This window comes from Mus pahari, chromosome 11 (assembly GCF_900095145.1).
Source record: "Mus pahari chromosome 11, PAHARI_EIJ_v1.1, whole genome shotgun sequence".
Lineage (NCBI taxonomy): Eukaryota > Metazoa > Chordata > Mammalia > Rodentia > Muridae > Mus > Mus pahari.
This window is the reverse complement of record NC_034600.1, coordinates 6568556-6586030: the sequence shown is the minus strand read 5'-3', so window position 1 is coordinate 6586030 and position 17475 is coordinate 6568556. Positions and strand designations below refer to the sequence as shown.

The 17475-nt window shown below is 38.3% G+C and overlaps 1 protein-coding gene across 3 annotated transcripts in view; it reads right to left on the bottom strand.

Moving 5' to 3' along the window:
- The window catches only part of Erap1 (endoplasmic reticulum aminopeptidase 1), a 37862-nt gene that overhangs the window by 10956 nt on the left and 9431 nt on the right, over positions 1-17475 (bottom strand). For all 3 annotated transcript variants that reach the window (XM_021208524.2, XM_029543980.1, XM_029543981.1), the window contains exons 3-13: positions 13977-14115; positions 11344-11478; positions 9218-9338; positions 8091-8245; positions 7431-7544; positions 5251-5382; positions 4901-5032; positions 4697-4768; positions 3348-3502; positions 1979-2058; positions 944-1127 (exon numbers count right to left, since the gene is read on the bottom strand). In XM_021208524.2, coding sequence (XP_021064183.1) covers positions 944-1127; positions 1979-2058; positions 3348-3502; positions 4697-4768; positions 4901-5032; positions 5251-5382; positions 7431-7544; positions 8091-8245; positions 9218-9338; positions 11344-11478; positions 13977-14115 — 1419 coding nt within the window. The remainder of the gene's footprint in view (positions 1-943; positions 1128-1978; positions 2059-3347; positions 3503-4696; positions 4769-4900; positions 5033-5250; positions 5383-7430; positions 7545-8090; positions 8246-9217; positions 9339-11343; positions 11479-13976; positions 14116-17475) is intronic.

Here is a 17475-nt window from a genome sequence, read left to right as displayed (position 1 = left end):
TCAGTCCAAGATCAAGAAAGCCAGGCCAGGGAGATGGCTGCTTATAAAAAATAAGTATCCCTGTTATAAATTCATCATCTCTGTTCAAAAATAAACTGGATATCAGACCATTCTAGAATTCTACAACAATAGGCCATGGAGATGAACTTAAAGTACAGGGAAAATCAACTGATTAGGCATTCTTTAATTTCTCCCTGCTTTTATCACCTTGCAAGGCTCATAGAAGTAATAAGAGAACCAGAAGGAAAGACTAAATTTGCATAGATGGACATAGGAACTGAGAATTACAGAGCTGCCTCACTCCACCCAGATGGCTCTCTTAGAACTTCATCAGTGTCTAAATAATGAAGACATTCATATTTTAAGCTTGGAAAATAATTTCTTTCCCTTTCTAAGACAGGAAAGAATGAATAATAATATTCACTCCAGCATCAGTCCATCAAAGATCATTTGAGAAGCCAAATTATATAAACTATATTCCATAAAGATGCTGTGGAAATTATCTTCAAATGAAATCTCTTATTTGTTACAATAGCTGCAATGTGAACAACTGGACCTGCATTACTTAGAATGAGACAAAATACATCTCCTATATCACAGCCAAAAAAGTCTCAGAACAAAGCTGTAGAAACAGGCAAGGGGCTCAACAGGATGTAGTCTGAAGGTTTCCTATACATTTCCCTCAGCCTGATTTTAACTATTAATGAGAAAGATTAAAATGCTGGTTCTGTATTTTATATCAGCTAGTAGTTAAAGACTGGAGATTAAGCATCTGTTTGAAAGCTATGTTCCCCTGTTGGAAGAACTTGGAGAGAGGATGCCTTTCCAAATTCTCATGAGCAATCAGTCAATCAATCAATCACTGTCTTCTCTAGAAACTAAGTATCTGAACAGTAACAGCTGTTTTCAGAAATAAACCACAACTTTACATAGCCTGCATTACCTGACCAGCTGAAATGCATTGTTGATGAGACTTGCCCGATCATTACTGCTGATTGTTGTGTGTGCTTCTTTTAAAAGGCCACTAAGAGAATCCCATCCATCATCCTCGTAATGCACAATGTAATAGCCATTCATTCCCACATTAAATTTGACCCACTGCACTGCTTCTGGGAGGATGACCACATCTATAACAAACAGGATAAATCTCAGAACCATCGACTCTGTGGGGATAAAAACTATTCTAATCAGAGGTTACACAAGGAACCTGGGAAAACTCCAATACTGAAAAGATGGAGATCATTTATGTTTTGTAGAAACTATATCACAGCAAACAAGAAGACAAATGCCAATAGTAGCATTAGATACAGATTCTATGATATTTATAAATATTCGAACCACATTTCTGACCAACATATATTTCCCAGTATTAACAAAGTAGTGAGAATTTTCATTGTTACTCTATTCTTTCAGTGTTATAGTACTCAACTGTTTAAATTTATATCATATTTCCTTTTTTAAATTTCTTTTTTATTGGATATTTTCTTTATTTACATTTCAAATGCTATCCACTTTTCTGGTTTTAAAAGCCAGTTCTCATTGAGTACTTGAATTTTTGTTTGTGAGGGGAGTGTGTGTGTGTGTGTGTGTGTGTGTGTGTGTGTGTGTATGTATGTGTGTGTTCTTTAGATTCTGGACTTTTTTTTTTTTTTTTTGGTCAGGAAGATGAGAGGAACACTCACTGGCCTTGGACTTGCCAGTTAGGATTTTTCTGTCTTCACCTTTCCAGCACTAGTGTCACAGCCACATACTGCAGCACTCATTTTAGTTTTTTAAACTTAAGTTCTGGAACTCAAACTGAAGTCCTCAGATTTATAAGATAAACACTCTAGCAACTGAGCCATCTACTAAGTCCAGCAAGTATTGTAAACCTATTCCCTTTCTTTTTCACCAAAATCAAAAGCTAAAGAAGCTTGATAGCTGATTTCTACCCATTTCTATATTTCTTCTTAAACTAACCATTTCTATAATAAAGTACCTGTCTTTGTCTTCAGCAAAAATCTCTGGACTGAGTCTGATTTGCTGGTAATGAATGTCAGTGGAACATGCCACAAATACCTAAAAGAAAACAAGTATACATTGCTCATTACTTTTATTCATGTAACAAGCAGCTTTTAAGACATCTACCCATCGTTTGCCAGGATAGTATAAAACAGAATGGTATTGAGTATGTTATACCAAGACCTGAGTCTATGCTGAGCCTGCCTTCCAGCTCAACTGCTATTTGTCTTTCTCAGAGCCTACAGTAGAAAGAGAAAAGCAAGCTCAGGTGATTAATGACTAGTGTTCCAAGCTTAACCTCAAATAATAACCACCATTAATGACACAGATTGGCATCATGTCCCTCCTTAATCATGTACCAAAGAGATGGATGTCACTTCTCTTCTGTGGAGTTTCTCCAAACACCCTGTTTCAAGAAGAAACAGTAGGAGAAAATGTAAGTTGAAGGAAATCCTAGCAAAGTAAATGGCCTGAACTGGGGAAGAAATAACAAGAAACACAAGGACTGGAGAACTGCTGCAAAAAAGGGAAACCAAAATAATGTGGCAATGAAATTTGAAATGTGAGAAATTTGGGAGCAGGATTTTTCCATTTTGACACAAAGACATTTTATGACAACTGGAAAAGCTGAATAAGTTTTATAGATTAAATTGTGGTAGTTTGTCAAGTTTATTTCCCAATTTTGAAATGTTTTTATTTTCTTGAAAATAGAACTTCTCTATCCATCTTGATATACATATATGTTATAACATTTATATTGTCTAAATGTAAGTTATATGCATGTTACATAATGTTTTCTTTTTATATATACACAGGTAATCACAACTTGAGTGTAATACATAGCTGAATAAAGCATATATACATATTTTTGCCACTTTTGTTATGTTCTGATTGAATTAGTTTAAGATATATCAAATATTTTATAAGTTACAACACATCATTTCTAATAATACTCTTCTAGGGCACATGCTAAGGGCTTCTAGGATATAACTCAGACTTCTGGAGAACTGAATATTTCTTAATTCCTGGAAGTCACATTAATTCTTTGTCAACTCCAGTCAATGTTAGTGACTACTGTCTTCATAGCAACTGCCTACTTAGATCAGTGCTGACTTCAAGCCAACAACTAGAAACAACATCCTATTAAACTGTAAAATGGGAGAATGTGAAAATGATAGGCTGTCAGCTTTACAGAGACTCAAAGCCTCTGAATCCTTTTGGGAAGGTAGGGTCAATTGTATAGGACACACAGTTTCAACTGAAGCACTAAAGGAAAGGAGTGAAGGTCAGGCTTCAAAACAAAGAGTGTATCCCACCCAGAAAGAGATTCCCTCTGTGAACATTACCCAGTCTCTTGGAAGCGTTCAGAACCTTTCATGTAGTGTTCTTGCTTCATGTACACATTCTGCCCTCTCACAGTGATGGTTATCAGAGGAAAGCCCTTTTGCAGTGTCCATGTGTTCATCATGGTCTTTACATCTACAACCTTCTGATGCCAGTGCTGGTTTATAGACAAAAGGGGGAGGAATGTATCATCTGAGATCTGCCTCTGAGGAGAGGAGGCCAGCCTGTGTTCCTCTGTTCTCTAGCTTCTTGCCTTGCCAACCCTCCCCTCCTACTCCCAACTATTAAGCCTTGACTATCTACCTTTCCATTACCACCTCCAAACCTGTGTGTCTTGACAGTAGGCCGTGCTTGGCACAGCTAATGTCCAGGCATACCACATGGACAGCAAACTGCCATGTGAGTAAGAGAATGAGAGAAGAGATGGGGAAGCAGTAAAGTTTTCAAAACCAGCATGACTGTGCTGACTTTTGGACAATCAAGGTGGAAAACTGTTCCATGAATAGGCTATGCTTCTAAAGTGAAAGCTCGGTGACTGGCTTGTACCTGATCAGCAATTGGAAATACAAAGTATGTGTTCTTCTGCACTGAAAATGCTCATGAGAGAAGATGAAGAACAAAATATTCTACTGTATAAGCTAGAAACTATTAATAAAGCAATCTCTGAAAGAAAAACAAAACCAGAAAATAAAAATACAGCAAATAAAATTTGCTAAATTTCTAGTCACCCAGAACTGTTTATGGAAACTCCCCACAAATCCAGATTAAACAGAGTCAGACCATTTTGTGGCTAAGATGGCATGATAGCTGACCAGTTGAAAACATGAATTGAAATGGAATTTAAATCCCTGCTCTGCAAGTTACCACCATGATTTGGATCTCACCTTCCCATTACCACATTTAAAGACCTGAACAGTAATAGCACTTAGCTCATGGGTCTGTTGAGAGAAGTAAAGGACATGATATGCCTGATCATTCAGCATTGCCTGATGCACAGTGTCTAAGACTTTTCTCTGCCATTTGTCATCTTTCAAATTCAGTGCTCTAGAAATGAGTGATACAATCCAGTCTTAACCATCCACTGAAACTTGTCCTAAATCCATTGTTTTAGAAAGAGTGCAGTGAAAGCAATTAGTGTTTGTGGGAAGTTCTGTCCCTAAGGTTGGAACGTCCTCTTGTATATATGATTGTTAGGAAAATCTGTAAAAGATTGTTAGCCTGCTTCAATATGAATGCAGACCGGCCTGGGAAGAGAGTGATTTAACTGAGAACCTCAAAAATTTAGCAGAGATACCACTGAAAGAATATGGAGAACATGCATGGGTGGACAGGGACAGGCTGAGAAACTTACTGAGGTTGATGATGGGTGTTGGCTTCTAGAGCAAAAGCCATCCATTGTTTGTGTGCCATCTGTGGGGCAAATCTAAAACCAAAAAATAGCAAGTCACTCTCATTTCTCTAGAAAGTCTTTGGTTTGTTGGAATACCATAATACAGGAAAAAAACAAAACAGTCAGCTAGCCAGCCCCCAAGGCAAAGCTTCGAGCACCACTCACATGCATCATGCTATTCCACAGGTCCTCGTTTTTTGTGTTTTTATAACTATACTTTTGGAGATACTGTACAATTCCTCTTTTAAATGTATCTGCACTCAGATAATCTCTTAGCATATTCAGAATACAAGCTCCCTGAAAAGATAAGAAAAATATTACTATCTGTGGTTTGTTTGTACTACATTTCAATGCAGCTGCATTTAGTTTTTCAAGATTTTAAACCATACCATAAGTCCATCTAATTGGACTGTGGGCCAAACAACTTCAAGCTATCCCACACCTGAACTATAAGCCCTCTATTCAACTACTAATGAACTTAGTGTCCAAACTGCATCACGGCAATCTGCTTTTACCTTTTCATAAGAAACATCATCAAACATCTCCCGAATCTGCGCAGGATTCTCCACAGGTGTGGATACAGGGTGAGAGGAGTTTAATGCATCAACTTCCATTGCATTAAAACACTTACCAAAGAAATAGTCTTCCTATTGACAAAGAGAACAGAAATAAAGTGGTAAAAATGTAAAAAGAATGAAGGAAGGAAGGCTTGATCTGCAGAACAGGACTAGAATTTCAATTTCTGTGTCAACTGATTTCATATTTTTAGAACTAATACAACAGTATTGCTAATCTTTCCAAGGAAATATCTAAACATCTAAGAAACTGAGGCTGTAAATGTGCTATTAATATTTCATTTACTTTCACCACTTTGGAATAAAGTTAATCTCATGTTAACCAAGAAAGAAGATCATTCCACTTGTATCCCAAAAGCTACAAAAAATAGCGAAGTAAAATGTATAGTGATTCCATTCAAGCATATATATTTAACTTTGGGACTTACAGTGAAAAACAATAAATTTAATTCCTAAATGAATAAGTAGCTTTCTTTACTTACTATATTCAGTCAACTGTGTATCAATAATTTTAATATTAAAGATTATATAGAAATAGGATATATTTGTATTGCATGGAATGATAATATAATATGTTTTCTATAAATATTTATAAATGGATTATAGGTATATATATATGTGAATGTGGAAAATAATTACCCATAAATAAAAAGAATTTTACTAAAAATGATATTTTTATAGAAAGTGAATTTATTTTTGCTTGCTGCTTATGATTTCCTTACGGTTAAAGCATGGTGTTTATATTTACATATATATTCTAAATTAAATTTGTTACTTGAGTCAAATTCATGCAATGTGTCAATTTGGATCCTATGCATTAAAATCTTGCATATTCATAGAATATGAACCCAGTATCTAAAATGCAATGAATATCCTGAACATTGGAAAATGGCAAAGAACATTCAGCCAATTATTAGTTCTATTTCTTTAATGTTAAGGGAAGATATAATTTAATACTTCATTTATATTGAAAGTTCAGTTAGTATTTTCAAAGATGACTCATCACTGAGCTTCCAGTGAAGTTATCATTTCTATAAATTCTATAATTAAAATGCTAAATATGCTTGTAGAAACACTGAAGAAACAGCCCAAACGTTCAGAATACCCACAATATAACCCACAAACCATATAAAGCTTAAGACGAAGGCCAAAGTATAAATGTTTCAATCCTACATAGAAGAGGGAACAAAATAATCAAAGGAGATAGTAGGAGGGAGGGACCTGGGAGGGGGAGAGGAGCGGAAGGAAAAAACAAAAAACAAAAAAAACAAAAAAACAAAAAAGCAGGGACAGGATCAAGTATCGGAAGGGACAGGAGAGAAGGTCAGGAAGTCAAATAAAAACATGCAGCAGTGGGGGATGGGGAACTGGGGGTTAGTCACTAGAAAATCCCAGATGCCAGGCAATGACTTTAGCCAAAATACCCAACAAAGGGGAGATAGAACCTACAGAAACCACCTCCAGTAGATAGGTATTGCCCCCAGTTGAAGGATGGGGCCACCCACCCATCTCAAAATTTGTAACCCAAAAATGTTCTTATCTAAGGGAAAGATGGGGACAAAAAAAAGGATCAGAGACTGAAGGAAAGGCCATCCAGAGACTGCCCCACCATCCATCCCATCTGTAGACAGCAAACCCTGACACTATTGCTGAGACCAAGAAGCACTTCCTTACAGGAGCGTGATATGGCTGTTCCCTGAGAGGTTCTAATTAAATCTGACCAATACAGATGCAGATACTCACAGACAACCATCTTACTGAGCCTGTGGACCTCAATGGAAGAGCTATGAGAAGGACTGAGGGAGCTGAAGGGGATTGCAACCCCATAGGAAGAACAGTATCATCTAATGAGACCATCCAGAGCTCCTAGGGACTATAGCACCAACCAAAGAGTGTACAGGGAGGGATCCATGGCTCCAGATATATATGTAGCAGAGGATGGCCTTATCTGACTTCAATGAGAGGGGAGGCACTTGGTCCTGTGGAGGCTTGATATCCCAGCATAGGCTGATGCTACAGCTGTTAGGTGGGAGTGGGTGAATGGGTGGAGGAGCACCCTCAGAGGCAAATGGGAGGGGAAGGGGGATACAAAAGATATAAAAACATAAACAACTACGTACAACTTTTAGTTCAGGATGGGTCACAGTGACAGACACAAACTCCATAAATTTGGCAAATCCTTCATTGAGCCAAAGGTCATTCCACCACTCCATAGTGACCAGGTTCCCGAACCACTGAAGAAAAAATATGACTGCTTATTTGCAACTTTATAGTGAAACTGTACTATCTATATGTACTATGCCAGAAACATATAAAACAGACTTAGAGACATGAAAAGTGATTATCAGTTTAACCATGTAAATGTATTTATTAAACAATTTATCAGAGTAAATGTAAGAACTTTTCAACATTAATTAAAACTTCAATCTTAAGGAAACAACTCTCCTCTGAAATGAAAAAGTAAACACAATACCAGTATGAGTACCTTCATTTGTCACAAAAGAGAAATGGGTATTAAATTACACTAAAAATCATTTTCTCTGAGGTTGTGGCAACTGGCAAACTACCTACTCTCCAGCAAAGGATTCCAAACATACATAAATGGGGTTATTAAAAATAAAGGAAGAAGACATGAAGTTGGGAAGTAGGTGTTTTTTTAGGAGGACCTAGGAAGAGTTGAATGGGGGTGAAAATAAGAAGTAGGTATAATCTTATGTCATTGTAAGTTCTTATGAAATTCTCAAAGGACAAAAAAATTACATATGACTAAACTTTCCTACCTGGTGAGCCAGTTCATGGGACACAGTCATTGTGATGCCAAGCTTACTAGACGCAGAAGACTTTTCTTTATCATATAACAGAGAGGATTCTCTGTATGTGGTCAGTCCCCAGTTTTCCATAGCACCAGACTGAAAGTCTGGAATTGCAGCAAGATCTTGGGTAGGAAGAAGTACAACTCATTATCAATCTCACAACTACATATTCCCCTAAATGTAGAAAATTTCAGAATAGAGGATAAAATGAAAACCTAAGCCCTTGAATGCGGAATTAGAGCACTCCAGAGGCAAGCTCCTGGTGGAGAAAGAGAGGCTTCATGATTATCATGTTGCCAGTGTGACTAAGTCAGGCTTAGGTCTCAAGCATCTCAGTACATTTCTTCTGATTTCTTTTTCCTTTTGCCCCCTTTTATTTGTCAGTACTGGAGATTGAACCTAGGGGTCCTGGGCATGCAAGGGGAGTGCTCTACCAATAAGATCCATCCCCCATGCTTCTCTTTATTTTTTGAGACAGGTCTCCCTCCCTTCAACTTCAACAGGTCTGGCCTTCAACTTCTAATTCTTCTACTTCAGTACCTTGAGTACCTGGGAAAACAGGTCTGAGGAATTAGGCTTGGCGCCATCTCTAATATGTAGAACATGAATTTGGGAACTGAACAATCAAAAAAAGAAATTACCTTAGTAAACTTAGTAAAAATTTGGATGCCTGCAGCTATATTCCTAAAAATACAATAACCAATAGCTTTGAGAATTCATGTAAAACCTGCATTTTTTTACAGTTGGCATATGTAGTCCTTCAGAAAAATTTTTTGGGCTGTTTTCTATTCTCACATGAAGTATGTACTGATAATGACAAAAGAGAATAAATGAAGCCCTGGACTATTCTGTCCCTTGCTAATGACCCCAGAGGGCAAAGGCCATCCTCAGGCTGAACTGTCAGAAACTGCATAGTGATCTGTCATTAACAGTTGATTGGATAAGTCAGAAGGATCAACCTGTTGTTTGACCTTTGCTAAGAATTCCATTATGTGATGGGCAATACGGAGAATCATGGGGATTCACCAGTAATAATAATATTATCTATGATAGGGGTCATCAAATGCCACCTAGAAATGCCAGTAGTACTCTACCTTGCTTGGGTAAAGGATATGGAATGCTGAAATAATCCTCATAAAACTCTAGAAGAGTCACTGCAGCATCCAGAGCATAATCGGCTTGATTTATCTTGTCTGGCACAGCATACACAGAGACCTAAAATGGAAGAACAGGAGGATATTCAGGTAACATAATGGCTTCCTACCATAAATGGAGAGAACAACGGCTTCTTACTATGGGATATGGATGTCAATACTACAGAAGACAATTAGGAATTCCATTATTTTAATTCTGACTGCTCCTAATCAACTACACTTCTGAAAATAACTACAAAAAGCTACAAATACAGGCTCAAAGCAGTTTTCTCAAGTATTTTCAGAAAGCAGTAATACATGATGACTTAGAAAGTAATAGCACAATGTCAATTAGATGCTAGGAAGTCAGTAGTGTACCACACCCATTTTCCCCTGTGGATATGAGCCCAATACAGATGGACTTGAGCTCTGGTTCTCATGGCATTGACAGATTCTAGGAACAAAAAGTGGGATCAGGTCCTAGCCAAGGCAGGAAGTGCAGGAAATACCAACCCTCCATAAAACCAAACTCCAAAGCTATTTCCTTAGTGTATGGTTAAACTAAAAATAAATCACACTTCTCTCAAAGAAACTTTTCTGAAAGAAAATGAGGAAGGAAGGAAGGAAGGAAGGAAGGAAGGAAGGAAGGAAGGAAGGAAGGAAGGAAGGAAGGAAGGAAGGAAGGGAGGGAGGGAGGGAGGGAGGGAGGGAGGCAGGAAGAAAGGAAAGAAGGAAGGAGGGAGGGAGGAAGGAAGAAAGGAAAGAAGAAAGGAAGGATGGGTAAAGGAAGAAAAGCTTTGTGATTCACTGGTGTTACACATAGAAGGATGGGACAGTCTTTAAAAATACTGTAGTTTAAAATAAACGTTCACATTTCTTAAGAGTTGGAACTAAAGTAACTAGGTAATCTAAAGTACTGAATCTAATACCCTTATTTAAGGTCATCTTTGGATTTGAAGTACTCTGTCATTTGGCAGGAGGGAAGACACATGTTCTAGAAGAGTCGGCTTTTGACTGAGGAATAAGCCATAATAAATACAAAGAAATAAGATAACATGAAAGAAAGTCTGCAGAAACAAAATTCACAAAAAATTCAGATATGATGATAGCCATGACCAGGATATAAAATATGTATATTTGCTTTCATAATGGCCATAAAATATGTATGTATATTTAGTATGTTTCAAGGAAGATAAGGAAGAACTAAAAATGTAAGCATAGCTTAGACATTATAAAAAATCATGCGCAACACAGTCAATAAAACATGCAAAGCAATGGGCAGATTAAAGTATTCTCTTCACCTTCCTTTCAAATATCTATACCACTGGAAGAAGAAAAGGCAATTCAGGTAACCTAGCTACTCAGGCCTCAGGGACAGCATTACATATACAGTAACTTCAGTTCCCTTTAAAGTATATTTTCCTTCTGGACCACATAAGAGCATGGTGAAAGCAGAAGTGCTAAGCACAGGCTAAAATGATGCTTGAAGCAAGATCTTTACTAGAGCATTCTAACATTCTCTGATACAGACTGTGCTCCCCAAAGACCCCTTCTTGAAACCAACGAGGAACTTTTTCTTCTTTCTTCTCCAGAACCAGTAACATTGCCTTTAATGTTGTAGACAAGTATAATCAGATGCAAGCTTAGAAACCTCTGCAAGATGTAGTCCATTCTCCTTATTCTTTGCTTGCTTTTTTGACATGGGGTCCCACTCTGTAGCTCTGGCTAGCCTGGAACTTGCTATGTAGATCAAGCTGATCTTAAAGTCCCAGAGATTGGACTATCTCTGTCCTGATGCATGGCCAGCTCATTTCAAGCAAGTAGAATCTACATTCCACAAGGAAAAGGGCCAAGGTCAGAGAGCTTAATAGCAATAAAGTCAGGTAACTGGTGACTTATTCATGGCTGAGTGCTTTGTATCCTTTTGTTACTAGGGCATTGCTATTAAGTAAGCATCTGTGACAATAAAATCATTACCTTTCCTCTCTTTCCTATGATTATGCGAATACCAAGTTGCAGGGCTACCAGTTTTGAAACCAGGACTACCAGCACAGTTTGATCATCTTGTGAGGCAATCATGGGCTCACCTTGACTCCACTCTTAGTCATCTTGCTCACAGACTTAAAATCAGAAATAATGAAGGCCACTAGGTAGGTGCTCATCTTCACAGTGATGTCAAAATGGTCTTCTATGAGTCCTTCAGCAACATTCACAGATTTCACCTATTATCAGAGTAAAGAAACAAATAATTCAATTGTTCAACACACTGACACACATTATAAGAAGAAATCTCCCAAAGTAAAATACATATTGAACATACCAGTACAATATTTCTATAATTACTTTTAAAAGTCTCTACTAAACATCTAACTATAATTTAGAGGTCAGGGCCAGACCACTTGATTCTATTTCTTTTTTAGTGGGATATAAGTACACTCTCTACTGGGCAAATACATATATAACCACTTACTACCTAAAAAGAACTTCTGATGTTTATATTAAGTTGAAAGTGCCCTATGTCTTTGCACAATATGCAAAATCTTTTTCAGACTTAGCCTTATTTTATTTGAATGAGTTTTAAGTAAAACCATGATGGAAGAAGTCTTGAAGAAAGAGTTGCATGATATGCATACCATCTAAGAGATGTGCTCCCAAAGGGAGAGCACAATAAGTGTTTCTTACAGAAAGAACCAGCCCAGGGGGAAGCATGCAGACAGATACATTCCTATGGTCTGTCCCACTGTTTTCTGTTTTTGTGTCCTCATCCTTTCTAACTCCCATCAATCACTAGGTATGGTGCTTGTTTGTCACCTTCTGGTTATTTCAACCCCTCCTGCCAAACAACTTAGCTTTACTACTTAAGAATCTCAAGCTGTCCTTTCATTTAAATGGTTTCTACATATGCGTGGCCCAAATTTCCACTTCTGATGTGCTAATTAATAGGAAAGCAACCTGATTGTACTAATATAAATTAAGATGTGCTTAATCCCTGCCAACTGCCTCAACTTTCAACATTCTAATGGTATAAAGAATCTGACTTTCTAGCCCTGACCCCTCACCCCCCACCCAAATATCCATTGTTCTTCCTCTCAGCACCACATCTGTTTGGAAATCTGACCTACTCTTACTTAGATTCTACCAGTGAAAGAATTTGATACTCCAGGAGCAAGATGGTGCTAGAGGCTTTCCAGTGCTCTCAGGTGGGTCCCAGAAGATCAGGATGGCATTATCTTTGTGGTATATCTAGTGCTCCTTTCCTTTCATATGCAAGCCTATGAATTTTTCTTCAAATGCCTAATGTTCTATTATTTTTTTCTAGAGCTATGACACTCTCATTAGATAATTCATTTCTGTGCTACAGAGCAATGGCATTAGCATTGCTTGGGGTGGGAAATCAAAATATGAAAAATATATTTTCTATTCATATGCAAAAGTGAATACAGGGACAGAGCTAGATGCAAGAATTTGCAAAAAACACAGCCCTCTAGGGTACACAGAATTTACTTAATAAAGGGATCTTTCAGGAGTTTATCTGGGGTTCAATGTCCCTTTGTCATGGTCACCATAATGAAAATGAATGCTCTTTAGAATCCTAGACAGATTATTCTACACTGGACCTCATCGAATGAAAATGAATTTGAACAATGAAACCATGTATGGCCTGGTGAAACCTATATTATGGTGCTCACTAACTGTACCACAGGTGCACCACAGCTGCAGTTGTACTTGACTCAGTAGCCATGATCCATGAGACAAGGAAAGTAGATGAGTGGTTTTATTCCTTGGGCATGTACATCTTCCTGCCTTATAAATCATGGAGAGTGCTACCCACATCTGCCTTGAAGAAATGGCTACTAAATGGAGCTAAGCTCTAATAATAGAGGCTCTGAAAATACTACTCTTCTTTTAGATGCCTGTACAATGTCACACATATAACTATCTGGTGTATAGTTAATGTCAGTAGAGATTAAATGATAATTCTAATTATTATTTAGATTGTAATATAATTACACCATTTCCCCCTTCCCTTTCCTCCATCCAAACCTTCCCTTATACACTTCCTATTCTCTTTCAAATGCATGGCCTCTTTTTTCATTAATTGTTACATGAATATATGATCACTCTCTATAATGATATCTATATATTGATTTTTAGCTTCTTTATTTTCTGTCATGTATTCAGGGTTGACTATTTAGTCTGAATAACCAATTGGAATGCTCTTTCCTGGGAAAGACTTATTTCTCCCACTCTCAGCATTCCTTAGTTGCCAGTAGTTATTTGTTTAGGGTTGAGGCTCATCATAGGCTTTCTCTGTCCTCTTTAGCATATGTAATGTTGTCCAGAAACTTTATGAATGTAGCTTCTGTCACTACTAGGAGATGCTATATGGCTTTAGTTGACAAAGCTCTTTACTTAACATCCTCATAAAATAACACAGGAGAAAATGGAGTGAGAACAGTTTGTGAAGGGAACTATCTGTTGAACCTGGTGTGAATTCCTGACAGTTCCCTCCCATGCGTGTCATTTATAATGAAAACCTGAACTTTCTACAGGACAATATTTTGTTTGGTTATCAACAAACTTGAAACAAAAGCATTGGTAGAGAAAAGCTATTAAACATAACTGTCATGAACTAAAACCAAAGGTAAATGAAATGTTGAAGTATTGGACATCACAGAGAAGGGCAGTTTCCCCAGGAGCAGATTCCATTCATACTCACCAAGGGCATGTTGGAGATGGCCAGGTGCCTTGGATCCCTCTTTATCTTGATGGAAAAACTTGCCTTGAGGGCAGGTTCATCAAAGCAGGGAAAAGCCATTCTAGCAGCTGTGGGTTCAAACTGTGTAGCTGCAAGTATTCTACAACAACAAGTGAAATGAAATCAATACAGCACAACAAGGACTCCAAAGGAGACATTTGTATTGTAATTCCTGAAGTTAATTTAAGATTCTTGGCTATTACTATTTATTTATTTATTTATCTATTTATTTATCTATTTATTTATCTATTTAGACACAGGGTCTTGCTGTGTAACCCTGGCTAGCTATGGAGGGCAGACTGGCCTCACAGAGATCTACTTGCCTTTGCTTCTCAAGTTATAGAATCAATAGATATTTTTTAAAGTAAAGAGGGGCTATGGAGATAGCTCAGCTGGTAAAGTGCCTGAAGTCTCTGAAGAAAGAAACTGAAGTAGATCTCAGAAGATGGAAAGATCTCCCATGCTCATGGATTGGAAGGATTAATATAGTCAAAATGGCTATCGTGTTGAAAGCAATCTACAGATTCAATGCAATCCCCATCAAAATTCCAACTCAATTCTTCACTGACTTAGAAAGAGCAATGTGTAAATTCATCCAGAATAATAAAAAACCTAGGATAGCAAAAATTATTCTCAACAAAAAAAGAACCTATGGTGGAATCACCATGCCTGACCTAAAGCTGTACTACAGAGCAATTGTGATAAAAACTGCATGGTATTGGTATAGGGACAGACAGGTAGATCAATGGAATAGAATTGAAGACCCAGAAATGAACCCACATGCCTATGGTCACATCATCTTTGGCAAAGGACCTAAAACCATCCAGTGGAAAAATGACAGCATTTTCAACAAATGGTGCTGGCACAACTGGCGGTTATCATATAGAAGAATGTGAATTGATCCATTCCTGTCTCCTTGTACAAATCTCAAGTCTAAGTGGATCAAAGAACTCCACAAAAAACCAGAGATACTGAAATCTATAGAGGAGAAAGTGGGGAAAAGCCTAGAAGATATGGGCACATGGGAAAAATTCCTGAACAGAACAGCTTGTGCTGTAAGATCAATAATTGACAAATAGGTCCTCATAAAATTGCAACACTTCTGGTAAGGCAAAAGACACTGTCAATAAGACAAAATTGCAACCAACAGATTGCGAAAAGATTTTTACCAATCCTAAATCTGACAGGGGACTAATATCCAATATATACAAAGAGCTCAAAAAGCTGGACTCCAGAAATTCAAAAAACCCCATTAAAAAGTAGGCTACAGAGCTAAACAAAGAATTCTCAACTGAGGAATACCAAATGGCTGAGAAGTCCCTAAAAAATTGATCCTTAATCACCAGGGAAATGCAAATCAAAACAACCTTGAGATTCCATCTCACACCAGTCAGAATGGCTAAGATCAAAAATTCAGGTGACAGCAGATGCTGGCAAGGATGTGGAGAAAGAGCATCACTCCTCCATTGCTGGTGGGATTGCAAGCTTGCACAACCAATCTGGAAATCAGTCTAGCAGTTCCTCAGAAAATTGGAAATAGTACTACTGGAATATCCAGCAATACCTCTCCTGGGCATATACCCAGAAGACGTTCCTACTTGTAATAAGGACACATGCTCCACTATGCTCATAGCAACCTTAAGCTCATATAGCCAGAAGCTGGAAGGAACCCAGATGTCCCTCAACAGAGGAATGGATGAATAAAATGTGGTACATTTACACAATGGAGTACTACTGAGCTATTAAAAACAACGAATTTATGAAATTCTTGGGCAAATGGATGTATCTGGAGGATTTCATTCTTAGTGAGGTAACCCAATCACAAAAGAAGTCACTAGATATTCAATTACTGATCAGTGGATATTAGCCCAGAAACTTAGAATACCCAAGATACAATTTGCAAAACACAAGAAAATCAAGAAGAAGGAAGACCAATATGTGGATACTTCATTCCTCCTTAGAATAGAGAACAAAATACCCATGAAAGGAGTTACAGAGATAAAGTTTGGAGCTAAGACGAAAGAATGAACTATCCAGAGACTACCCTACCCAGGGATCCATCCCATAATCAGCCACCAAATGCAGACACTATTGTATATGCCAGCAAGATTTTGCTGAAAGGACCCTGATACAGCTATCTCTTGAGAGGCTATGCCAGTGCCTGGCAAATACAGATGTGTCATCTATAGGATGGAACACAGGGCCCCCAATGGAGGAGCTAGAGAAAGTACCCAAGGAGCTGAAGGAGTCTGCAACCCTATAGGAGGAACAACAATATGAACTAACCAGTACCCCAAGAGCTCATGTCTCTAGCTGCATATGTAGCAGAAGATGGTCTAGTCAGCCATCATTGTGAAGAGAGGCCCCTAGGTCTTGCAAACTTTATATGCCCCAGTAAGGGGAATGCCAGGGCCAAGAAGTGGGAGTGGGTGGGTAGGGGAGCAGGGCGGGGGGAAGGGTTGTATAAGGAACTTTCTGGATAGCATTTGAAGTGTAAATAAAGACAATATATAATAATAAAAACAAGAAGCCAGGCGTGGTGGTGCACGCCTTTAATCCCAGCACTTGGGAGGCAGAGGCAGGCAGATTTCTGAGTTCAAGGCCAGCCTGGTCTACAGAGTGAGTTTCAGGTCAGCCAGGGCCACACAGATTAACCCTGTCTCAGAAAAAAAAGAAGTGGGAGTGGGTAGGTAGGGGAGCAGGACATGAGAAGTTCATAGGTGACTTTCGGGATAGTATTTGAAATGTAAATGAAGAAAATATCTAATAAAAAAAAATGAACTTTGCAGGTAACTGGATGGAACTTGAGAATGTTATCCTGAGTGAGGTAGTCCATCTCCAAAAGGACATGCATGGTATGTGTTCACTTATAAGTGGATTTTAGACATAAAATGCAGGAAACCCACATTCCACACCACAGACCCAAAGAACCTTAAACAAGAAGGAGGGCCCAAATAAGGAAGCTTGAATCTCACTTAGAAGGGGGAATAAAATGGTCATAAGAGGCAGATGTAGGGAGGGAACTGGGTGGGAAAGGGAATGAGGAGGGGAATGAGGGGATTCAGAATCAGGTGTGGGGAAGGACAGGAGAGATTGTCAGATGACCATGAGAGTAAATGGAAATCTCCTACTGACAGAGGTGGTGGATAGGGGGAATCTCAAGGACATGACAGAGACTTGGGATACAGGATGCACCCAAAAATCAATGGGGGTGACTTTAGCTGATGAATAGGCCACCTCTTATACCCAAGCAGGAACCCCAATGGAGCGCACCAACCCTCTCACAAAACTTTCAATCCAAAATCTATCCACTCTACAAAAATGCAGGGTGTGGGTTAGGGGATGAGGTAGATTTGTAGATTGAGCAGAGACTGAGGGAATGGCCAACCAGTAACTGACCCAACTTGAAACTCATCCATCCCATGGACAAGCACTAATCCCTGACACTATTAATGATAGT